The sequence below is a fragment of the Silurus aristotelis genome (genome assembly GCF_946808225.1).
Source record: "Silurus aristotelis genome assembly, chromosome: 22".
NCBI classification, from domain to species: Eukaryota; Metazoa; Chordata; class Actinopteri; order Siluriformes; family Siluridae; genus Silurus; species Silurus aristotelis.
Window position 1 is genome coordinate 5,011,156 of NC_139595.1, and position 26,727 is coordinate 5,037,882.

Below are 26,727 nucleotides of genomic sequence, written 5' to 3' on the forward strand. Positions count from 1 at the left end.
TGAATAATAAAATGATGAAGCTGAGTGAAAAGTGAATAAGTCACTGGACTAAATGTAGACGTACTAGGCGTCTAAACAAGACGTTATGCTTAATATTGACTGGTAAAGATCAAGAACTGATCAACATCAAGTGGTTTTATGGGCTGATTTAAGTCCACCATTGCAGTAATAGATCTCTTGTCCGGAGATTTTTCAGTCCTTTCAGTCGGTTCAATTCATCTCCAGAGCTGGAATCGTTTTAAGGTCTAAAAACTCACACGGAATATTCACCAAGATTATTATTTATAATTATTATTTTTTACTATTATTACATGATATTTTTTATGAATTTTTGGCTCGGTTTTTTTTCTCCCACATATGCAACATTTTTCCTGAATGCAGTGGTTAAATTTTTACCCTCTATAATCATTTCTTAAGTTTTAGAGGTGCATCTTTTGCATGACATTTTTTCTTAATTTTTTATATCCGGTCACACGTATGATGTCACGTGTTTATTACTTGAGTTCGCACGCGATATGTCATTATCAATAACGTATGACATCGTAGAAGTGTGTGACGACATAATCGGATTATCCCATATAATCCAACATTGAATTCCATTTGATATATATTAATATAGAACCCGTTTACTCTTATTATCATTATCATTATCATTATCATTAAAATAACCAGAAGTGTTTTTTGATAAACGTGACATTTTCAGGTTTCAATAATAAATAAAGCTGATTGTTACGTAACAGTCGAAATCTCAGTTGCTTTGGAAATCCGAAAGCGCTTTTATTTGCCCCCTGTCCTGATGTTAATTGCTGAAAGCACTTATTTAACGCACACTATTAAGACGAAAGACTTGGAGGGGCTGTAAAATATCAGGCAGTGATGAAACGCGTTTTCATCCGTCCAGCTCGAGTTCATGACTCCAGCCTTTGTCTTTTCTTCTAACAGAACCGACAGCTTCAAATCCGCACAATTCCATTGACTTAAAGGATATCGATTTCCGATCACATTGAAGCAGGAGAGAGTAACGCGCTTCTTCATCTTAACACACACACACACACACACACACACACACACACACACACACACACACACACACACACACACACACACACACACACACACACACACACCGTGCTTTCCCTCTCCTTTTCATCGCAACGCTTTACATAAATGCCTCCTTAACGACTTGCACTTTTCCCTTACAGAAAATGTGATAATCAAAAATTGGCGATTAGAAAATAAATTCTTATATTTCTTAAGTGTAAAGAATTTGTAAATTAATACATAACCAAAGCAATGGAAAATTGTAAAAAGAAAAAAAAAATCGATGTTGAATTACAGCAATAAATGACACATTTTTTTTTCTTTCACTTCATTCAAATGTTTATTCGGCTGGTTTATACAAGAAGGAAGTCTAGAAATCAAATATTTTAAGACTTACAAATATTACATTCGAAAGATTTTAGACGCACAGCTTAATAATAATAATAATAATAATAATAATAATAATAATAATAATAATAATAATAATAATAATAATAATAATAATGTACTACTTTGTTAAAACTATACAATTATACACAATATATTATATATACACACAAGAAAAAGCATTTCCCTTGAAAAAGACAAATTGCAAAATAATTACAAAAGTTGACAATTCTTGCCTAAGTGAATTAATAGTCTGTAATAAGTTGTGTATATTCATAAAACAATACAACAATAACAATAACAAATATAAAAAAAAAATGTTGCGCATCAGACAAAACATCGGCAATATTCATTCTCGGAAATTATTACATGAAAACAACGAAGCCGGTCAGTTTTGACTTCTTTCTCAGAGGCATCAGTTTTGAAGATGATCTTCCTATAGGTTTTAATCAATAGTTTGTCAATGCAACAGCTGCATCACATTTCATCAATTGGGAAAAACAGAATGAACAAATAAAAGATTGGACAAAATTTCGGTTTATTGGCCGAAAAATTTGGCGAAGGAAATGATGGAGTTTTCGGGTTTTCCCAAGATTCCTTTAAATTATCATTTATTTAATAAATACTTTGATTTCTAGGCCTTAGTTATATGTAGTATGCAGACTGGGGCTCAATACAAACTTTAATCGAATCATAGACCAATACCATGAAGTGACTATAGAGGACTTTTCAAACTCTATAAGCTTAAGATTAAGTTAATTGAAACTAAAACACAACATACAATTCTAAACATTAATTTATTAACATTCAATATTATGTTCTACATGCATAACCGGTGATGTATGCATTATGATAATCTGATTTATGTTTTAATATTACAGGGATATTTTGTTAAACCAACGCCAACAAAAAAAATATTAGTGAGCAAAATAAACCTGCAAATACGCACATATTGATAAAACGTGCCATAATGCAATTATTTCGTTAGTATATAATTGTGTTATTAAACTCTTATGAAATGCATGTATTGTGTAGTTTCCTGCTGTTCTAATATAAGAAAGTGCATGTAATAATAATAATAATAATAATAAAGAAAACCAGTTCGTATTAACGGCCTAATAATGCAGACAAAAAAAGTTCAGCTTTATATATTGTTATAAACAATTACATATAATAAACATATACAATGATTACATTTTAAAGGATTTATTTAAGAAACATATTTAGAAAACTATACATCATAATACATATGTCATCATGCATATGAAAAGCCAGACTGGTGGAACACCTGAACTGTTGAATTCTTGTTGTGTTTGTTTATATGTCGGGTTTATCTTGTGTAAATGTTGTGTTTTGCTTCAGTGAACGAGTAAAGAATAGGCGAGATTTTTTTAAAGACAAGAAAAGAATTTAACTGATGTTTAATAGAAAGCTCGAGCTGTAGGCCCAGCTGAAAATTACACAGCTGGATGTGATTGAACATTGGTATGTTTGTCAGAAATGTGCGACAGATGTGTATTACAACACCGTGTACATAATAATCCCCCTGCAGTGTTTATTTCACTCTGCACTAATTCTATGGAATTACTTGGACTTACCATAAGAATCAGGTTACTCTTGAGAATGGAGCTCGAGATAAAATACTGTAAATAGAAACATTTTAGAAAGTTTGTCGCCAACGGATATCTAAGAGTCTGTGAAAAAGTTTTAATGAGTTATATTTTAATGCAACAACAACACATATCGAAAACCCCCATCACCCCCCCCCCCCACACACACACACAAACACAAGTTTAAAGCGGGGAGAGTTTGAGTGTGCATAAGTGCAGGTGAATTAAAGGCGAGCGCGCGCGGAACATCCATCACCTTGTGCAGTCAGGGCGCCGATGCCGACGCTCGCGCCTCGCTGTGCCGCTCGGACTTTAACGGGAACCGTAATTTATTTCCGATAGAAGGCGCTCATCGATATAGAGGGACATTAAAGCGAGGAGACACCGCTCTCATTTGTGTGAGGCAGCTCTAAAGTGCCGCCATTACATCTCCAGGCCGCTTACACCAACTTAGAGCACTTAAGTTCACGGCTGGAATTTTTTTCTTAACCGGAAAATGATAAATGTTTTGTTTGGGCATTTATTTATATTTAGGTTTATTATGCTGTATTGATATTTACCCATACATCAGCATCTTTGCTTACTGCTACACCAAGCTTAAATGCAATTAGGCCTAGATGGTGCCTGTAATAGACTTTTCACCTGCAGGTATTACACATTTTACCACCATAGGTTGATTTACCATCACAGCAATTGTAACATACAGGGTGATATAATTACAAACCACAAACACTTTGAAATTAATAGAAAACAATGCCACAGTTTACGATGGGTAATGTCCGTTTTACCTTGGATTGTCCGCTTTGCCAAATCCGCTCCGTTTTTGCACCACGCTCTCACTCCTTTCTCTGCTCCCAACTTTCTGACCTACACAATTGCTCCTCACCCCGGGTCAGAAAACATCATTAATCAGTGTCAGTCGATACATTGATTTGAATTATCGATGACCAAGGAAAGCGAGCGCGTGCTCCCCCGCGCCAACCAGGCCAAGCTTTCACACTGTTACCGCTTCAGACTTATTTCAGCATTTCGGCTCCGAAATGACATATTAGGCCACTGAAAGGACCTTTCGTGGAATCAGACATTTAATGAATGAATGAGAACTCCGCTGTTAAATATGTCATATTTGGTTTCCATATGTTTATTTGAATGCTGCACATTTAGTGTTTTGGATTCGTTATTAAAGTTTTAAAGACTATATTTCTATTTTTAATCTGTATTTAGCTGATTTATAAGAGAACTAGGCATAATGCCTAAGAACTTAACTCAATATTTGGTTGAGAAAATATTTATTGTTTGCTGTGTGTTGTATTTATATACATTGGACACCATAATTTGTAAATTGCATTGGAAAGAATATTGATTTCATATTTTATGCGTAGCACTGTGCTTTATGTGTGTTATATTTAGGCAAAGAAAATATTAAACGTGACAATAACTGCCCACAAAAAAAAAAGGGAAAAAATGTTTTCAGCAGATGATGGTGCAGAGCGCGTCCAAACACAAATAACCCAGTAGTTCTCTGGATTGGTGGAAAAGATGCGACTTCAGGACCACAGACAGCGTGCGCGTGACCGCGAAGCTCACACACGAGAGCGCGCGCTGGCGCTCGGACGCAGCCACTGCGCTCAGCTTCGGTCTCTCGGTAGAAGCGCTGTTGCACAGTGAATGAGCCGCACGCGTACGTCCACCACTCCACACACACACACACACACACACACACACACACACACACACACACACACACACACACACACACACACACACACACACACTCCCCCTCGCGCGCACGCGGGCACGCACGCACGCAGACGCACAGACACAGACACACACACACACACACACACACACACACGCGCGCGCGCGCGCGCACACACACACACAGTGACCCTGCTGAAAGCGTGAAGGCGGCGAAGAAGGAGAGCAAGTGTTTACAGCATCATGCTCGACCAACTGATCGCCGACGCTCCGAAATCGATGGATTGGTTTTGAAATCGTTTTCGCGAAAAGGAGAGGAAGAATACGAAGAAGAAGAAGACGAAGACGAGGAAGAAGAAGAGGAAGAAGAAGTAAACAAAAGAATAAATCTACTTCTCTGGGAGGTTTGTGGAGAGCGCTCGTTGTAAGGAGAGCGAGTGACAGAGCAAGACAGGGGAAAGAGAGAGAGAAAGAGAGAGAGAGAGAGGGAGGGAGGGAGGCAGAAAGACGGTGTTTCTTCAATATGGAACTTACGATGGAGAACATCGGCAACATGCATGGCGTCTCGCACTCGCAAGCGGGAGAACTGATGAACACGTCGCACGGGAGACCATCATCAGCGTCCCACCGGAACCTAGTGTCGCACGGTCGCTCGGCAATGGTCTCCAGCATGGCTTCTATACTGGAGGGCACCGCCGGCGAATACCGGCCTGACCCAGGTTTATCGGGCCACCTTCACCCAGCGATGAGCATGTGTGAGTCGGGCATGAGTCTGTCCAACACATACACAACGCTCACTCCGCTCCAGCACCTTCCCCCGATCTCGACTGTGTCAGACAAGTTTCACCATCCGCACCCGCACGCGCACCACCACGCCGCGCATCAGCGCCTCGCCACGGGCAACGTGAGCGGAAGCTTCACGCTTATGCGAGATGACCGCGGGCTGGCCTCCGTCAGCAACTTGTACGGACACTATCCGAAAGACATGTCCGCCATGGCGCCGCCCTTGTCGCCGCTGTCTAACGGACTTGGTTCTCTGCACAACTCCCAGCAGGCTCTGTCCGCATACGGGCCGAGCGCGCATCTCGCCAACGACAAGATGCTCTCCGGCGGCTTCGACTCTCATGCGGCGATGCTCTCACGCAGCGAGGAGCACATAGCCCGCAGCCTGGGGGGGCACGGGCACGGGATGATCTCCAATCTGAACGGCATGCACCCACACGGACACTTGCACTCGCAGGCCAACGGATCCATGTTGGCAGAGCGCGAGAGGCACGCGGCCGCGGGCGGGCATGGCGTCGGCGGGAGCGGTGGTGGCTCGGGCCAGGTAGAGGAGATCAACACGAAGGAAGTGGCACAGCGCATCACGGCCGAGCTGAAGCGCTACAGCATCCCGCAGGCCATTTTCGCGCAAAGGATCTTGTGCCGCTCGCAGGGCACTCTGTCGGACCTGCTGCGCAACCCAAAGCCCTGGAGTAAGTTGAAGTCTGGTCGCGAGACCTTCCGGAGGATGTGGAAGTGGTTACAAGAGCCCGAGTTTCAGAGGATGTCCGCGCTCAGGTTGGCCGGTGAGTGCGCGCTCACGTTTGTAAGTTTTTGCAATTGTTTAACGACCACATTGTTAAAAAAATAAACCCCGAATGTGACAGAACTAATGTCACAACAGCATGCCATTATACCCACAGTAACATCTGAAGCGTTGCCAGATTGGATCTTCAATTCTCTACTATTTAATTTCTACAAGAATTACAACGTTTGTTTCTACATATTTAATTCTCTAGGTCTCAAAATATCATGAAAAACTGCAAAATCTGGCAACACTACATATCTGCTCACCATATCACTGTTAATCCAATATTCATGCCTCACTGTCCAGTGGATTCAAGGCGAGCAGGATGTGTTTACATTCGAATCCTAGAGAGATGCGAGCTTTAAAACGACACGTAGGCTTAAATAGGGTTATATCCAGTCTTGATTCAGATCATCTTAATTAATTGGGGAAATACAAAAATGCAAAGTACAGTACCCAGGATTTGTTTTATTTAGTAGAATTCATACATGGTGTTCTTATATACAATGCCGACATCATGGTACAAAGAGCTGTCCACGTGCTGAAACGTTCACTTGCCAAATGCTAATTCAACTAAATGCCTACACTTTTAAAAGGGCCAGAAAATAAAATAAAGAAGATAAAACACAAGCCATGCACATAAAGTAAAGCCCCCAGTTCTGAATAAATACATTGACCCATTGTCTGTCCACTTCAGAGGGAGTTAAATGTACATAATGGACTATCCAAATTTGAGTTGCATGATTTGAGTTAATTCGACACTCAGGTGAATATTCAATGCTTCACATTTTGCTGAGTGTGTAATTAAAGCACATGCTGAGACCCATTCGCGCTTTTTTTTTTTAAAGATTTAACACAGAAAAAGAGAGGCTCTGAATGAGTGCTAAACTGGATGGCCATCAGACATTTAAGAAACGATTTCCTGTCAGCGGCTTGATGAGTGTGTACAGACCGCTCTCTCCCACAACAGATGGGGGGATCTCTCTCTCTCTCTCTCTCTCTCTCTCTCTCTCTCTCTCTCTCTCTCTCTCTCTCTCTCTCTCTCTCTCTCTCTCACACACACACACACACACACACACACACACACACACACACACACACAGCGGGCTTTCCTGCAAAAGGTCACTTTTTGTGTTTTCGGCCATGTTAACCCCCCCTGCACTCTCCACCTCCCCTCCAGTCAACCGGAAATGAACCCTCTGGAGGTCCTGTGTACAGTAAACTCCTGCACTTCATTAAGCCCAGAGCCATGCCTCTCTTCTCATAGCCCCTGCTTTCCTTAAAAAGGAGTGATCATTTAAAATATAGCTCTATCCTTATTATTATTTTTTTAGAAACATCTGGCAATCAAACTATAGTGTCTAATCTCTTATGATTATTAATTTTAAGCTTGTCTTTTTGCTGTTTTTGAGCTTTCCAGTTGGGTCCTTTGTCTCAGGTGGAGGTTCATAGTGCTAATATTCTCAAAAAGTAAAATGAAAATGAAGAAAAAAACTAATAACAAACAAATAAAAAAACCCAATTGAATAATCGTAACTTCTTTTCCTTTCTCTCTTTCGTTTTTTAAAGAGGAAAAGACTAGGCCTTATGTTTCATCCATGGGATCGTTTCCTGGATATTGTCCTTCTCTGTGGACATTACAAACAAACACAGTGACTTTCGAATGCCCGATGATCAGACGTCTTTATATGATAATCAGATGAGCAACAATTTACGTCTTTCCTTTTTTTTTTTTTTTTTTTTTTTTTGGCTAAACATTTTTGTTCTCTTAACCCTAAAATATTTTGCCAATATCAGTGTATCCTATAGAGACAAAACAAACATCCCTCCTCAGTCTTTTCGAGTGTGTTTGCCTCACGTTGGTATTCAGTGTGACCTCCATCCGATCAGAGTCGCGTCCCTTCAAATGGAGCGCGCAAATCAATACTCGATTGAGGACTGGAAGCGCGGACACGCGCATTGCTGCTTTCCGGGTTTTTTTGTTACATTTTTGCTCTCTATTGTTTTCTAAAGCTTTCCTATTAAATCGTGACACGCTCATTTATGTATTTTATGACCAAAATACTAACGTTTGTATTTCGATGCTTTGGATGTGAGCCCTTATCGGGGAAAGGGAGCCATTATGCTGAATTACAAATACAATCATACTGATTTTCTGTTTGTTTTGCAGCTTTAATTAGTGCCAAACCACTCCATAGAACTATAGATGAAATTATACACTCTTAAATTATGGGTATCCCCAAGTGTATCTTTTACTTTGGAAAAGCTTTCCCCTAAAATGAATTATGGGCCATTTATGTAGCTAAAATCATTTTTAGGGTACAATAAAGGAACAGAATGTAAAAAAAAAAAAATCTCCAAAAAAACCATGAAAGATACATTTTAGCACAATTTCTTTTATATATTGATATTTTTTATATAAGTTTGGATAGCTTTAGTAAGTAATAATCAATATGGCTTAATATGATAAAGCCATGAACCAAAGTAAATCCCAAAATGAACGGTTGATAGAGATGCTGTGCTGTGAAACCACACAGAAATATTGCTTTCCAATAGAGCTATGGGAAATTCAATGACCGCTTAGACATCTCTTCATCCATTTATCGGTCAAACAATGAATTCTGCAGGCGAGTTAAAGCAACCAAAACAATGTTTAAAGACAATGTGTAACCGTACAGATGAATGTAGGATTCATCGAAAAATTATTCACAAAGCACTGCAAATGATAATAGAATTACATTAATAGAATTACATTTCTCACTGTCAGCATAATTAAAAAATAACACAACTATGCAGGAATTTGATGTAACAGCTTTAAAATGCATGCCTTCACAGACAATAAATGGTAAATATGGTCTACAATATGGCAACCCCATCTGTTGTACATCCCACTATCCCATCCACAAATGCATATTCATCTGACATTCTCCATTCAAATCAACTCAGAGTTATTAGTCTACACTGCATGCTGTGGTGAAAAACTTCCCTCTATAGAGTTCGGGATATAATATCAAATTTATTATGATCCCAATCGATGCGAGATTGGAATCTCTTTCTTTTAGGCTTGTGGAGGCGGTATGGATTGGCCGTTCCTGGACCCTTGAGACAGGGTCTCGTGGTTAGGGAGGGCAGCATTAGTGACCTGCACGTGGACACACGTCCAATCTGGGTGCGTTTGAATGCCTAATGGATTGCCGTGATTAATTGCTTCTCGGCACAGTTAAGACACTCTCTCTCCTTCTCTCCCGTTCATCCATAATGATTCAATTATTCATTAACAGATATAACAGATGTTTTAAGACTTAAAAGAAGTAATTGCTAAAAGTATGGCATTGAAAGTGGAAAAGACTAAAAATAAATTACAGTTTTGCACTTTCATGATGGACGGGATTGGATCTGATCTCATGTCTTTTAATAAAACATATTACTGAGCTATTGTCCAGTTACAAAGATGTACCTGTGTAGAACAAATCAAAAGCTCACCATGCCTGAGACCTGACTTCAATGCTGAATCTAAGAGACTTCTGCTCAAATTAGTCCTGACTGCATGCTCTCCAGGCCACAAGTCAGAACAGGCTGAAGTGTGACAGTGTGAAATAGTAAAAGCCTATTTGTGAAGACCCCATGCAGGATCTCAGTGGGTTAATTATAGTGTTGTTATCACTCTGTGGCTTCAAGGTGACAGGGATGACAGGGTTCAATCATCTAGAAGTGAAAACTTGAAGTTGAGAAGTTGCTGTAAACCTGTTGTTATAATACATCACTATTGCACTGTGTCTACTATATTGCCTCAAATTGGTCTGAAGTATTGAAGATCAAGCTTGTCGTAGTGTGTGCAGATAATCTCGTAAGAGACTCACATAATGAACTCTGTAGCAAAGCTTCAACCCCTGCTTGTGTGTGTACTCACTTTAGGTCAATCTCATAATGTTTTGAATAAAAGATGCCATTTTAATGAAAAAAAAAAAATGAAACCTAGTTAGTAGGTAAAGCATGTTTGAGTCCAAGCTATCAGTGTTTGGGCATTATTATGGATCGTTTATCCTAAACGCACATGCTTACTGACCCTTTATTAGCTTTCGTTCATTATAAGCAATGTTAGCATTATTGTATGAGCTAGCTATTCGTTTACAGAAAGTCAATGTTGAGATTGCAGAAGAAAAAAGAAAATGGCTTGGTAGAAAAATGCTTGGGAGAAGTCCAGTCTTTCTGTAAAATAGGCTATAGCTCAGAGATATTACAAAAGCTCTCCAGAGTGAGGACCATTCTCATAACAAGGCCTAACCAACGCAGACTAAAATCACGTGTTGTGTAGGATTTAATTAAGAAAGCTTCAGCAGTATCTTTTGTCTGACAAACAATTTTGCTGCGGCTCAGAGCTTGTAACGGTAAAGTGTGGGCTAGGCTTTGAGTCTGTTGGATGTTAATACTTAAAGCCTTACATTATCAATAGAGAGCGTTCTGTCTGATAACCAAATCTAAATCTAATCGGATGTAATATGATCCACGGAGGTAACTATATTGCAATCTCGACTTGTACACAACGTAGGAGAAAAACAATGACCTTTGTCTCAGTGTGCACTGCATGCGTCAGGCTTTGATTGCACTTGGGTATGCAGACATATGAATTTATAATATTATTTGATCAAATAGCGTGCTGTCTCGTTATGCAGCTTGGGAAAAAAATAGAAGTCAATTCAATTTTAGCATGCAATATCTGTCCCTTTTCTCTATGAATACCAATCAGCGAAGTAACAGCTTTAGCGAAGCAAATACATCAAATTGCTCATCTCAGGAAATATCATAATTAAATGTAAGTTGAATCCAAAAGTGAAAGTCAGCAGTTGGTGAGAATCGCTGGCAGTGACAGAATCGCACAGTCCGCTGCTCCCGATCTGTCCCTGCCACATAGCACCATTTAAGCTTGTGCTGCTCCTGCGGCTTTGTCATTCTCATATGTTTGCCTGGCTTTGCACGTATGAGAGATCAATAACATTGCTTCCCATCCCCCCTTTCTCCTTTCTCGCTTCTCTCTCTGCAGCACATCACAAAAAAAAAAAAAATGGCCTGCCATCCATTACGACTGCCACAATAGCACCGAATAAGATCTGTTGATGGGGTAGATTTACCAAGAAAAAAAATGCAATGGCTCATTAGATGGCAAACAGACTTCAAGCCGGTGCCGAAAAAGAAATGTCTAGTAGGCCACATTCATTAGATGAAGTGCGTTAAAATGGTTGCACGTTTATCCGAATCGTGTAGGCTGAAGTGTGGGTGTGTGTGTGTGTGAGAGAGTTATTAATGCATGTGTTATAATGTACGATCTGGACCAGACATGAGCATGATGTGTGACTGAATAAGGGGTCCGTAATCAATGTCTAGCATTTAAGCTTTCGTTCTCCTTTACTGTCTCAAAATCTGTCCATTTTAGTCACTGCATAATTGATGCTTGAATGCACAGAACACACAGTAAACATGTTTTAAAGGAGATAAATGCCACACCGGGTGTAGTGGAGACTATCAGAGGTTTCAGAAATCAACAAATATATAATGTGATAGATAATAATATGACAGTGTACTGTACATATGTATAATTATATAATAATGAATAATAAATGTGCATATAAGTGTATAATATATAATAACAAAAAAAACAAAATGATTAGTAAAATGAATAATACATGTGCATATATGGATATTTCTGTTCTATTCATTTCTGGCCAAATAGATCCTGGACAATCTGAGGTCCTGTTTGAAGGACTTCCTGGTTGACATTTTTTGGAAATTTCCCGACATATGATTTACTCTACACTGTTTTAGTCTGAACCTGCTGACTGGTCTCAAGTACTTTCGAATAGTATAAACCTCATCATCTTAAAAGACTCAAATAGAACCAGACATGTTCCATTTGTGTAACTTACATACACATGTCTGTGTTTATAAGTAGAAATGAATTAAACACAAAAGAAAAAACAAGTCCCTGATGGTATAGGTTTAAAATAGCTTCATGTCAGGAGCCAGAATAAGATACAAAGACACACACACACACACACACACACACACACACACACACACACACACACACACACACACACACACACACACACACACACACACACACACACACACACATGGCTTCTTTCAGTTCAAAAGAAATGTAAAAAAATAATAAAATCTGTTCAGTATCTCCTCTCATCTCCTGCAAACTGTGGAAATGAATGTAAATATGCTTCAAACTCCCCAAAACGTCGAATTGTACGCGAAGAAATGTGTGCTCGGTGAGATAAAAGCAGACGGCGGGGTACTGCGATTGATTGAGGGTGGGAGAGATTTGACTTTGTGAAAAGCAGCAGATCGAGGCGAGCTGCTGAAATGATCGATTCGGGCGTTAATAATTGATAAGCGCGAGGGGAAGGCGGGGAGGGAGGCGAGGGTTGTGGCTGCTGTAACCAAGTCAGTTCTCGGTAAGCAAAGTGAAACGTGCGGTGAATGTTTATAGACAACATTAATGTTGCTGGAGATATATGGCAGGAAGGGTCAAAAAACGGAGAATCCGGGCCAAGTGCTCCTGAAGCGTACGAAACATTTAGTGGGTGTGATTAGAGGTGTGTGTGTGAGAGTGTGTGAGAATGTGTGTGTGTATTTGTGTGTGTGTGGAAGATAGGAACAGCTTTCGAGAGAGAGCGTTTGCTCATTTGCATGCTCCTCTCATTATCATTTCCTGTTCGTCAGCAAATACAGTACAGTGCAATCCAAGGTTGTAATCATTTGATATTTGATGGTTGGAGGAAGGCTTGTTTTGTGTTCAGGGTCACATGTTGTCTGAGTCTTGTATGCATATGCTCGAGTGCATATGGATGCATGTATGTGATGTGTAGGTATGTTTACACGGGTTTACTGTACATCCGGCTATGTACTGCATGTGTGAAAGCAAGACAAGAGCACTCATGGGAGTCGTTGTGTGTGTATGAGCGCGTGTGTTTGCGTGTGTATGTCTGAGTGTGTTGCGATATAAGTGTGAAAGTGTGTGTGGGCATGTGTACGTTATGTGTGTGTTTATGAGTGTGTATGTGATTGGGTTATAGAGTGTGCCTGTGCTATATATTGTTAAGGCTTATCTGACTTGAATCTCTGACTCTGAATCTGTATTGATTTCCTTTCCCCTGCTCTCTCTCTCTCCCTCCATCTCTGGGGCTCCCACCAGCAGAAGCTAGCCAAGCAGACACACACACACACACACACACACACACACACACACACACACACACACACACACACACACACACACACACACACACTCTGAACAGCCAGCAGCAGCAGCAGCAGCAGCCAGTCAAGCAGGGGCCTTTGCTCACAGTACTTTCCCACCAACAGATTTTTGGTTTCTGTACACACACACACACACACACACACACACACACACACACACACACACACACACACACACACACACACACACACACAGACAAAAGAACAGATTCTTTTTGAAAGACAGCAGAAAGCATTCTCCCAACTGAATGCATTTAGCCACAGACATAACGGTAAATATAATAAAGGCTTCCATTAATCATTGAACAGTCAAGTATAAATGTGTTTGCTAAGACATAAACAATAGAAAATGCATGTATGCCCAGTGAGCCTTTATTACCTGTACTGTCCTCTATTTTCCTCAATGCAGTTCCTTTGTGTGCTCGCAGCAATTACCTCATGTTATTATTAGCGATTGCAAACAAACATCGCAACAAGATAATGAATTTCAAGAACAACGTTGTTGCTCTAGTTGTGTTTATTGTATAAGATAATGGGAATGTATGAATATGAAAAAAAATTATGATCTCAAAAACTCCTTACTTTCATAATGACATTCTTAACATATAACAATAATTACTGGGTACTTGTTATTTGTTCCTAAATAATATGTGAATGAATGGAGTGTGTGTAAAAGCTGATAGCATTTATCTATCTATCTATCTATCTATCTATCTATCTATCTATCTATCTATCTATCTATCTATCTATCTATCTATCTATCTATCTATCTATCTATCTATCTATCTATCTATCTATCTATCTATCTATCTATCTATCTATCTAAATGATTTGGTATATCACTTTATTTACGCAGCTGATGAAGGACTCTCTAGAACCATTGTATACTCTGTTAACCCTTGTATTATAAGTATTATATAATATTTATAATCTACTGGTACAGCTGGCACTTTAGCCCACACACATTTATTGTTTCCACACACACACTTTGGTCTACATGACCAGACAGAATGTGCAGTTGTTTCAATGTGTCATGTGTATAAAAATGTACATCACTCAAGTGCTACAATATATATATATATACATAATATTTAATATTTAACATTTGCATCATATACTTTACATATGTGGACCGAATTAAAGTCCTGCTTTTTATTTAGTTGTATCATTTTTTTATTAGTATAATTTCATTGCTAAAGTGTGCATTTGAACGCTTAAACATACGCCAGCCTTTGATTTGTTGTTGATTTCCTCAGCACTAAATATTAAATGAAAAATGAAATATATGCCTTTTTTCCACAAATGGAATGACGAATTCTTTGACTTTAATGAATGCACATAAACATACTGATTGATTGACTTTTGTGTAATAACCTAGTCATAAAACAGCAAATCGAATGTAATGACATGACACAGAAATAAAAAAGTACAAAAATAAAACAAACTTTCAAAATATTCACAGCGCAAGTCTAAGAGTGAATTTAAAGTAGCATCGCAGCCTGTTCCACAGAGATGGTTGTAACGGGCTCTAACAGTATAATGTGGGATTAATATAAGATCTGTTATAGATCTTTCACTTCTCTGCTTCCAGATCAATCCATCTGTCTATGAATGGCATTTAATTGAGCTGCTCGCCATAGATCTGGCTCGTCAGATGTTTGTCCACTGAGCAATTGATTTTGGTGAGCAGTTAGGAAACGGTGTGCACACAGAGGAACTGCCCCTGACCTGAAATATAGGAATCCTTGGTTTCTATTACACTGCTCTCTAAAGGCCAAACTTACTGTGTAATGTTCTCACACTGTCTCTTATCCAATTAGTGTGGAGATGTTAAGAAGAGGCCATGCTCCTTAGATATGTTTAACAAGTGCCACGCCATACATGTCTGTTGCATCGAACTGACGACTGAGGAAGTGGGCAAGTTGATCATATTACAGAAAAGGAGAACTTTAGTCTGTCTGCTTATAATCTGGTTTTGAATAATAAAAAAAACACAGATAAAGCGATTAGATGTGCACAGTGTGCATGCTTTGGTTTTAGACATTAAAGAACTTTCCACAATGTGATCATCATTAGTAGATTTATTTCATGATTAGTGTTAAATTCATTTGCTCATTAATTATGTGTGTGATGTGAGACTTCATTTATCACTTTTATTCGGGTTGTTTGCTTTTCATTCAGATTGATTTCTTTCATCATGCTTAACCTTAAACCTAAAAGGAATCAAAACTCCTTTCAAAACACCAAAAAGAATTTCTGAAGCAGATCATAACTTTCATCAAAGTTTGACAACGTGTTTTAGATCACCTGCTGCATCCGGGGTGTTCAGAGTGATGCACAAGATGAGCAACAACCTCAGTATAAACTGCAAAAAGTGATTATCAGTATGTTGCCATTTACATGTGAAAAAAATACACCAAAAAATGTGTGGGTGTATGTGGTTGCTTATACCTAACTGATGTGTGTGTGTCTGTTCGTGAGTAATGTTTGAACTGATTGAACAAATTATTATTATTATTATTATTATTATTATTATTATTATTATTATTATTATTATTATTATTATTATTATTATTATTATTATTATTACTACTACTACTAGTAGTAGTAGTAGTAGTACTCCATTTTTTTCCCGACGGTCTGGGACAGAGTGTTTTCTTGGCGCTGTGCGAGTCCTTTCAAAATACTACGTTTTGGGGTATATTTAAACACAGCCCATATTTCCAGTAAAATAATATACATTATAATATATGCTTAAAAATCCCCACGATTGTAAAATGTAATGTTTAATATTTAAATTGATTGATTTTTTTTACTCTACTCATCTTCTCTTAATCGGAGAGCTGTTTTCTCATTTCTCATTTCTCTCTATTTATTTATTTATTTATTTATTTATTTATTTATTTATTTATTTATTTATTTTGCGCCTTTTAGGTTATAGAAATGTATGCATAATCTATCTATCTATCTATCTATCTATCTATCTATCTATCTATCTATCTATCTATCTATCTATCTATCTATCTATCTATCTATCTATCTATCTATCTATCTATCTATCTATCTATATTAATTTGTGAGTAAATAAGTACAAATATAAATGAGCTTGAATTGACAAAGATTGCATGAAATCAGTTTTAATAATAATACGCGTAAAACTCTATAAATAGCTCTATATACTCAAGAATTTTCATTTTTATATGTACATAATAATGTAAGTCTACAAACCAATTGTATTTATAAAGCATCGCAGGCGCGCGTGCGTGTAACTGCTAATGTTCAGACACGATTATATGCCGCATTCCGGCGTGTTGTGCAAAACACGCACACGCTTGTCATATTTCTCTCTCTCTCTCTTTTTTTTGTTTGTGTGTCATCATCAAATTTTCTTTCATTATCCACCCCCCCCCCCCTCCACCCCCCCTCCGTTATTGTGTCCAGTGTACCGGGCATATGGAGTATCATTTGATGTATAAATGTGGGAATCGAAAGGAAATGGCTTGATTCCTGCTCCGTGTCGTATCTGAGAGGATCTCGTCAATGTATTGACGGAGAAAATTGACTTAACGCTTAAATCACCCATAAAGAGCCAGGATGCAGTGCTTTGGCCATGAAGCATCCTCACTGGCCTCCACCATTGCTGCTGCACTTGTGGTACTATAATAAACAAATTCTGTAAAAAAACAAACAAACAAACAAAAACATATATATATATATTTAAATTTACATGCATGTATATATTATATTATACATATTATAATATTTTATTTTATTATATATATATATTTATTATTTATTATATATATATATATATATATATATATATATATATATATATATATATATATATATATATATATATATATATATATATATATATATATATATATATATATAATTTTTTTACAAATAGGGCACATAGGTGTGAACAAATCACTACAATCACTACTGCTACTCTGCAGTTTAACCTTTTTTTTTAAACATTTATTTCTAAAGTTACTCTGCAGTTAACTCTCTGGATAGCTTCTTTTCACCGCATCCCAAAAACAAAAGAGCGGTCCTGTGTATCGATCCTCAGCCGAGCGCTTATAGCTGCATGCTGCGGTTAGTTATTGATCGCGGCCTCGGCTCTCTCTCAAACCAACACTCAGGATGTGTCCCAAACCGAGAACTACACAGGCTACTACTCACTCATCTGCAAACCCTGACCAGATACTCACTGCTGCTTAGGGTTGGTTTACTTGGTACTGCATTAAAGCCACGCCGAGTCACACATACATGTACACTGTCAGGGAAAAAAAACCAAAAACAAAAATCTACTCAAGCTGACTTTGTTCCTGGTGGTACAGATTTCACCTGGAAATTTGGTAATTAGGCAAATGGAGGGAAATATAATATTTCTTCCAGCATACAATATATGCACATGCCTATAGGGTACTAAAGACATTTCAGATATTTTTATTTTCTGATAAATTAAAATACTATGCCTTATATAGTGTATTAATAGAAGAAAATTATATTTCTACGTAAATTATATGATATACGATGTATTTTAAAAATTCTAGAAAATACAGGTACATTTTAAATAAAAAAATGTAATATGAACTTCATTCTGCTCTGTTAGTTTTTAGCTAAAATCAAGTAAAATTTATGTCATAAACATTTTCAGTTAAAGATCCTACCTGCTACATACAGTATTACAAAAAGAAGATACACAGTTTTGGTATCCATGCTTTTTCTAAAGGGTGTACAGCCTCTAGAGATTTTGCTTTTCCCTGTTCGGGTCTACCCACGTATTTTCTTTCTATTTTTTTCTTCATCCATATTTATTCTCAATTTATTTTTCTTAAATGTGACCCCTATGGTTTCCATAAAGCTGAAGTTATTCTAAAGTCTAATGACCAGTTTGAGACCGGATGTAGGCGTGTGGCTTAAGGGTGCGTTACTAAACGTGCACCATAAAACAATTATCTAGAGAATAATCAGCATGCTATTAAAAAAGTAATATATAAATATTTTAAGCTTCTTGTCCTCCAACTCAAACACTTTACATTTGAACTAACGAATGGGAAATGGGGTTGAATTTGAAAATGTGTGTTTCGCAAGAATCTACTGAAGTTTAGCCCCTGGCCATAATTATTTACACAAATCAAAAATGCTAGGAATTGTGTATATGTGTGTGTGTATATGTGTGTGTGTGTGTGTGTGTGTGTGTGTGTGTGTGTGTGTGTGTGTGTGTGTGTGTTTGTATGTTTATTGAGATGCACCAACTAAAGAAATAGATCATTCAAAATCAAGCACACAAAATAAATACAATATATATGAAATAAACAAGCAAAATAGTAAATAAATAAATAAATATAAACACAAGCATATATGAGCGTGTGTGTGTGTGTGTGTGTGTGTGTGTGTGTGTGTGTGTGTGTGTGTGTGTGTGTGTGTGTGTGTGTGTGTGTGTTTGTATTATGATAATAATAATAATTATAGAACTCAATTCTTATAGAATTAAAGAATTCTTGTTTTTTTTTTTATATTTGCTACCGAAAATCAAGCGAATGAACAAGAAAAACGAATTGTAAACACATTAGACTTTCTTCTGATGGACTACATCAACAAAAGTTTCATCCAATTTCAATACACCCTCATAAACTCCATGATAATGACCATGAGAAATAAAACAAAAATGTCTAAAACTTAAACGTACACATTTTAGAAATACAAAATACAACCATATTAGTTTTTATAACCCACTGCGTGTCCACTAATCACAACACAAGTTCTTCCAGAGAAATCCCGAGCTGCACTGTTCAGATTTTGTTCTGCAAAGCTGCTATCTGTGTTCACCTTCTAACGTTCAATACACGGAAAATGCACTTACAGCAATCAAATAGCCGAAAAGTACAGAACAGTATTCAAGAGAACAGAATAAAATATTGCTTTCGGCCACAACTATAGAGAACTCCATCCATCTTACTGATAACAGACCAATAAGTGTGATTACCAGTGGATTACAAAACTAAACAAGTCTCGGGCAATTAAAATGTAGTTTGCAAACAGGCAAAGAACAAAGTAGGCTTTCATTTGTGAATGTCTATGGAAAGTAATCTTGCATTTTTTTATATCACACACACACACACACACACACACACACACACACACACACACACACACACACACACACACACACACACACACACACACACACACACACACAAACACAAACACACACTCACACACGTGGCGGATCTCAACTTATTTTAAGAGCGCCAACAATACGGTCTAATTTCTATTATTATATTTACTTCTCAATTCAAGTAATTCCGTTTCCCAGAAATGCAATTATCGGCTTCCGTCCTAGATTTAATACAAACATTTTATTTGTCAAATTTTGCCATAATTACTTTAATTCTTTACAAACATAAATATAAGTTATTTTATTATTATTATTATTATTATTATTATTATTATTATTATTATTATTATTATTATTATTATTATTATTATTATTGTTGTTGTTGTTGTTGTTGTTTATGTCTTACAGAAGTTCGTTATGATCCACACACACACACACACACACACACACACACACACACACACACACACACACACACACACACACACGCATATTGCGTTTTTCTGTTTTTCTTTGTTCAGAAGTAAACCTACAGGCTTAGTAAACGTCCATTTGTTTATTGAAAAATCGAGTGCGCCTTGGGGAAGCCAAAAAAAGTAAATTTGTTTGCAGTGTGGAAAACGCCTGAAAGTAAATGACCGCTTAAGGAAAACAGACGTTATGTATTAAATTATCAGTATATTAGTGCCAACACTCACTCATTACATTATAGAGTATTGAGTCGGTGGAGTCGGAGCCAGAGAAAGCTTGGCATGGCCTCGGGTGGGTGAAGACTGAATTAAAGAAATGCCCCATGAAATGGTCTTAAAGCGCAGCTCAATCGATATTAACGCACTATTGCTCTGAAACAAAACCCGAACCGTCGACCGGAACTGGTTTGCGCGTGAGCCACCTGTCCATATATCTAACACATGCGTAGAAATTCACATTTTTACACTGTTACATTAAAACAACCCAAAAACACTGAAGCTCAATGATTCTCGATTCAGGACTGGAGCGGTATATAAACAACCAATTTCTTTCGAAGCTCCGCCCCTTTATCGATTATCGATAATTTGATTGTGATTGGTTATTTAACTTCTTATGATTGGTTATTTACCTCGGCGATGTTTAAATACACTACTTTACTCATTTAAGAAACTAATTAAAAACACTCAAAAGGTAAACTCTGACCTTTTCACTATTAGTACATTAGTTAGGATGGTTTCATTAAGACATTTCTGAAAATATTACCCATAATGCAGTACGTGTTTTTGTAGGCTAGCGGTTATCACTTCTAACAGAAGATGGCATGGCATAAGTTTTAATTACATTTTGACACAATGATGCATTTGAGATCTTTGTGCTATGAGGGCTGAGTATATACACCATGTCTAAAGCCAGGGTTTTTATAAAGGAGCCCATTTGAAGATTTTCATTATATTATGTCATGTTGATTTGCATAGTCTTCAGTGGTGTCCTCTATTCCTTTTTGAAACATCATCTGATAATAAATATAAAACTAAAGCATTCGCTTCGGATCGTTGACTAATTTCCAACCGGATGACGTCATGCAAATGGAACCGCATTATTAAACGTCTGCATGCACCTCTGGAGAAATTGTTTATCACTGAACTTGTAAAGCAATTTACTGCCGTCTTTATGTTTCCAAGACTTAACGTTTAAAAAGCCTTTAAAAAAAATCACAAACACACACTACCTTTATTTGGCCCCCAGACATTAAAAACAATTAGGCTATAATATGTTATGGCCTGTGATTTCCAGCTTTTATTTAACAAAGACGGGGAAACCAATGAGAGCATTTAAAGCGTGGCTAATATTGAATTGTAGGTCTCAGCATTCAGACCTTCAAGGTTGTGTGTGTGTGTGTGTGTGTGTGTGTGTGTGGGGGGGGGGGGGGGGTAAAGGTGAGAAAGACACAGAATGGTTTGCGTGAAAACGAGGCGTATTTGAGCCCTGATTTATTATTAATAGCAGGGTAGAGTTTAATTCCATAATTCATTTCAAATTAAAATCGCACACCTGCTTTGGAGCACTCTGTAGCTCCATTACATTGCTGGAGAGGGAGTGTGTGTGTAAATTTGGACAGGGTGTAATTTGTGGTGATGTGTAGCCTTTACACACCTAACAGCAGCGCGTGCTGTGTTAAACCTACAACTGTAGTGATCATCTGTGTCCATTTGAACAGAAGCACCACAGGTGTGCTGTCAATAGGGGGACAGTCAGTCCACGTCCATTTGCTATTTTGCGAGGCAGAAAAACAGTAGGTTGGTTGCTTTGAATGCTCCATACAGCCGTGCAGAGCTTTTGCGGTAATTACGCGTGTGCATTAAGCAGACAACTGCAGCACATCTGTTTAAAGCGGTGTGACTCTGAAGAATAGAGGAGGTTAGGCGTGAAATTGGACTGTGGGGAGAAATGTATTGACAGGTATACGCCTGGTCTTTTGCACATTATAACCTGCATCCATACGGGCCTTTATTCTAACACTCAGCCATGAAACAACCTCGTGGAGATTTTGCAAAATGCGATGTGAAATGAAAGCCTGAACATCTGGATGTGGATTCAAGTCACCGATCACATGTGTCCTCGGTGTTTTTGAACACGGTAGATGGATTTTTCCGGTCCTTTATGGTATTCACGGCTATAGCTTGAGTTTTTTTTTTTTTTTATGCGCGAGGCACAAACGCGCGTCTTTGCTTCTTTCAGTGTGCGCGCGGCTGTGGCCCTAAAAGCTGCAAGGATCGATTTTTTCCCCCGTTTTCTCCTGCGCACGTGGTCCAGCAATCAGGGCCCCCTTCCCGCGCGATCGACCCGTATTGATCCCCCCCCGAGCCCAGCGCGCGCCCGCTCACGGTGAGGCGCGAGAACCGCACCGGAACGACAGACATCAAGAGGCAGAACGTGGGAACGAGCGAGAAGGTGCTAGTCTCGCGCTCGATAGCAAACGGAGCAAAAAAAGAAAAAAAAATAGGTCGTTCGTTTGATATATTATACAGTTTTCGCATAGGTTTTGTAGGTCTATATATGTTTGTAACAAAAATAAAGGAAAAAGTGGGTTGTGACAGATGATGACAGATGATGCATGCAGTAAAGTTCGCCATGTAGTGTGTGAATGTAAATAAATGCAGTTTGTAATTTGATGTGTTCTTCAGACAGGCTGTGGAATTAGACAGCCACGCATGCAAGACACGACCAATACCGTTTGCGCAATATTTGCACGTGCGTGGCGTCTCGTATTTGAGCAAATGAAAGCTTGAAAATGTGTTTTTAAACATAGATGATTTTTTTCTGTGCATGTATCGCAAGTGGTTTACGCGTTCTTTCGCGTGTGTGTGTATATATATATATATATAGGTGCGTGCGTGCGTGCGCATCCACGGACCCGCTCGCGCGTGCGTGTGCGAATGTGATGTGCAGCGGTATATGAAAATGATGGATGAGTGTGCTGTTGCTTTAGATGGCAGCAGTAAACTGATTTGACTGTGTAGGAGAGATCGATCGCCTCATGGCTCTCTGTAATTAGACATACAGCGCTAGGGCCTGGCTTTTCCACTCTCAGCACAATCTCACTGGGGGAACCCTCGCCGCAACACACACGCGCGCGCACACACACGCACGCACACGCACACGCACACGCACACTGAAATAGAGGAAGCAAAGGGAGCGCGCGAGACAGACCGGAACAGACAGGAAGAGAGAGAGACAGGGAAGAGAGAAACAGAAAGAGAGCGTGCTCGGGTGAGGGTGATGAATGCTCGTGAGCAATGAGACGAAAGTATACACCGAGCAAACTAGACGATCCTGTCAGTACTGTACATGCATATTTTTAAATAACGATGCATTCAAAGCCACGCGCCAAGTTAAGGGTAATAAAAAATAGAAGCACATAAAATGAAATAAAAAGCAAGCGAATTAAAAGGTTGCCTTCTGTGCATTTTACTGCAACCTTATAAAGCGTTGGGTGTATAAGCAAATGACCGCGCGTTTTAACAGGAAATGATCGCAGTTTATTGCTATCTTCTAGCCATCACTCCTGGTTTTATAGAGTCTCCTGTTGTCATATTGTCCGCCTCATCTGTAAAGTCGGGAAGGTTAAAAGGAAGAACTAGCATATGAATATAATTCCGCTGAATGAGTCCAAAACAGCTTGGAGTGGGATAGTGGATTTTGCTTGAGGGTTCTCCGATATAAGTCCCTGAGGATGAAAGCTTCCTATTAAACACCGCTCGCACACACACAGATACACATTTACATTTTGCTCTCTATGCTTCAGGCTATCACCTCCGACAAAAAAAAAATCGAACCTTAAAGCACCACTGAACTCAAAAACGTGATTTTAAAAATGAATGGCTGTTTCTAATTATATATATATATACATACATACACACACACACACACACACACACACACACACACACACACACACACACACACACACACACACACACACACACACACACATATGCATGTATAATATATATATAAAAAAAAATATATCTACCAATCCTAGATCATAGAAAAAAAACTATATATTTGTGATTGGGTTTTTTTTGCTCTTTGTTCGCTTACCTAAACTGGTTTCATGATAGAGCACTTTAGCATACTGATTATATTTGGGTTTTTTTTAAAGTATGGTATCAAATATTTTAAATTAAATAAGGTTCACTAAAGATTCAAGTCCTGCTAACTTATTTAGCAAGACAGCCCATATGCCACAACTTTGGATATTTACTATTTATAATTGTTAGTAAGTGCAGTATATAAGAAAAACACAAAAATCACCCAAAAAAAACCCCACATATAAATAATAATAATTTGAATATACATTACAAACAAATACAGTTTTTTATGTAATATTAAATTAGTCCCAAAACACAGTCAGTATAGGTTGAGATACAGACCCCAAACTTGGTACCATCTAGGATATTTCACTGGTACTTTCTTCTGGAAAGATAGATGTAGTGTATCTTAAATGGCTTATAATTTCCTGGTATAAAGATACCTACTATAGAATAGGTGTATCCTTGATAATACCACCCCAGAAATTCGAGAAAGTGCAGATTGTTACTTTTACATCTCAAAGTGTGTAAATATAGATTTGCTTGAAACATGTTAAAGGTTAGTTTGTGAAATTCACCACCGATTCCACCTTCACGCTGCAGCATGATTTCTATTCCATTTGTCGTTTCCTCATCAGCTCTATGCACATGACCACACAGCAATCTATATTTTGATTTGCGGCTTTATTGGTATTTCTATTCAGTGTGTCTGTGACTCTCTTGTCCTGTGTGTTAGCCTGCAAAAGGAAGGAGCAGGAGCAGCACAAAGACCGCAACCTGGCGCCCAAGAAGCAGCGGCTGGTCTTCACCGACCTGCAGCGGCGCACGCTCATCGCCATCTTCAAGGAGAACAAGCGGCCCAGCAAAGAGATGCAGATCACCATTTCGCAACAGCTCGGACTGGAGCTCTCAACCGTGAGCAACTTCTTCATGAATGCCCGCCGTCGCTGCGTGGACCGCTGGCACGAAGAACCCAGCACCAGCCCTGGGCAGCCTGGCACCTCAGCCACCACCTTCTCCAAGGCTTGAACGTCCATCCAAAACACATATGCTGAAACTTGCTCGGCTGGGCATGGCTGATACTGAATGCCCTGGTTGTTCGTTACCAAGACGCCCCTGACTGATGATAGGAGTGTCGGCGGGCGACGTCTTTTAGCCTGTGTTTTTATTTTTAGATTTTGAGAATTCACTTTAGGATGCAATGAATGGAAGTTTGGGTTTTCAACGACATTTCTCGCCATGTCATTTGCCTAAGAAGGCCTAAGGCCTAGTCTGAGGGGAGGCTTGATATTTAAGCCTTAAGCCTTCAGTTCTCTTTGCCCTTCATTCCTTTTTTTTCTTAGAGTTGCAACTGGGTGAACAAGGTTTATTTATTTATTTATTTATTTATTTATTTATTTATTTATTGTCTGTAAACTAAGTAGTAACACATAAGGGAGAAATGGCAATAAGTGTACATGCCCCCTGTAGTCTACTGTGATCAATTAGTAGTTCTGCTCAAAATCTTGAATTCTATTCGTTTTGATCTTTGATAATCAGAGGGGTCCGTGGGGGGACACGGCTGCGAGAATTTACACGAAATAAAGGAGTCATGCGCGTTACAATCATGCCTCAGACGCGCCACTCGTCTAAATTCTCTGGCCACGTTTCCTGTCCCGATTTTCTCGATCGCGTCTCGGTTTTGTTCACTGCCAGCGTGGCGCCGTGCTCCTGCTTCAGCACAACGACAAAAGGGATGGGGGAAAGAATCAATCAGTCCTCTGAGCCGGCGCCTACAGAATCATTCTTTTTCTTTTTCTTTTTCACGCCAAGGCCCCCCCTCCCCCCGGACAGAACTCTCCTCATGCACAGAGCAACGGCGCCACCTCTTGGACAACAGCCAACATTCGCCCCCCTCCTCCTCGTTTCGAGTTTTCTTTCTTAAGTCTGATCGTCTCAGCAGTCTTATGGGGGCCAACCAAAGTTTCACAACCACCCAAATGCCAAATAATCTATGATTATGATTATTTTTTTTGTTGCATGCGTTTTTGTATCCCAAGGATTTGTTTTTCGTTTTTCTCTTTGATTTTTACCAAAGATAAAAAAGAAGAAACAATCATGAATCAGAGGGAGTAGGGTCAAGTCCAGCTGCTGCTTGCTTTCTCCTGTGCATGGAGGAAGGCAGTGTCTAGTGGCCAAACGTGAAGGTAAAATGTCACTGTATGATAAGTGTGCCAATGACAGATGCCTTAATGATAATCACAGAGTATGGTGTGGCTCCGAGCTGCTCCATCCTCCAACCAACCCCCCCCCCCCTCGTCCCACCATCCAGTCTCTAAAGTAACAGACAAATCATGCAAAGCCTCTCATTCTCAACATGCAAAAAAAACCAAAAAAACATGTTGAAATAATGTCACAAGGTTAAAACATACCAAAAAATATCCAATGTAAATATCTTTCTCTCTTTCCTCCTGCTTT

At 38.8% G+C, this 26,727-nt stretch overlaps 1 protein-coding gene across 1 annotated transcript; it reads left to right on the forward strand.

Annotated features, from left to right (window-relative positions):
• Positions 1-5,259: 5,259 nt before the first annotated feature.
• On the forward strand, positions 5,260-25,299 carry onecut3b (one cut homeobox 3b; the record flags this gene model as incomplete). Its single annotated transcript, XM_083526229.1, has 2 exons — positions 5,260-6,304; positions 25,007-25,299. The coding sequence occupies 2 exons, from the start codon at positions 5,260-5,262 to the stop codon at positions 25,297-25,299; spliced, it is 1,338 nt and encodes a 445-aa protein (XP_083382355.1).
• Between the last annotated feature and the right edge of the window lie 1,428 nt (positions 25,300-26,727).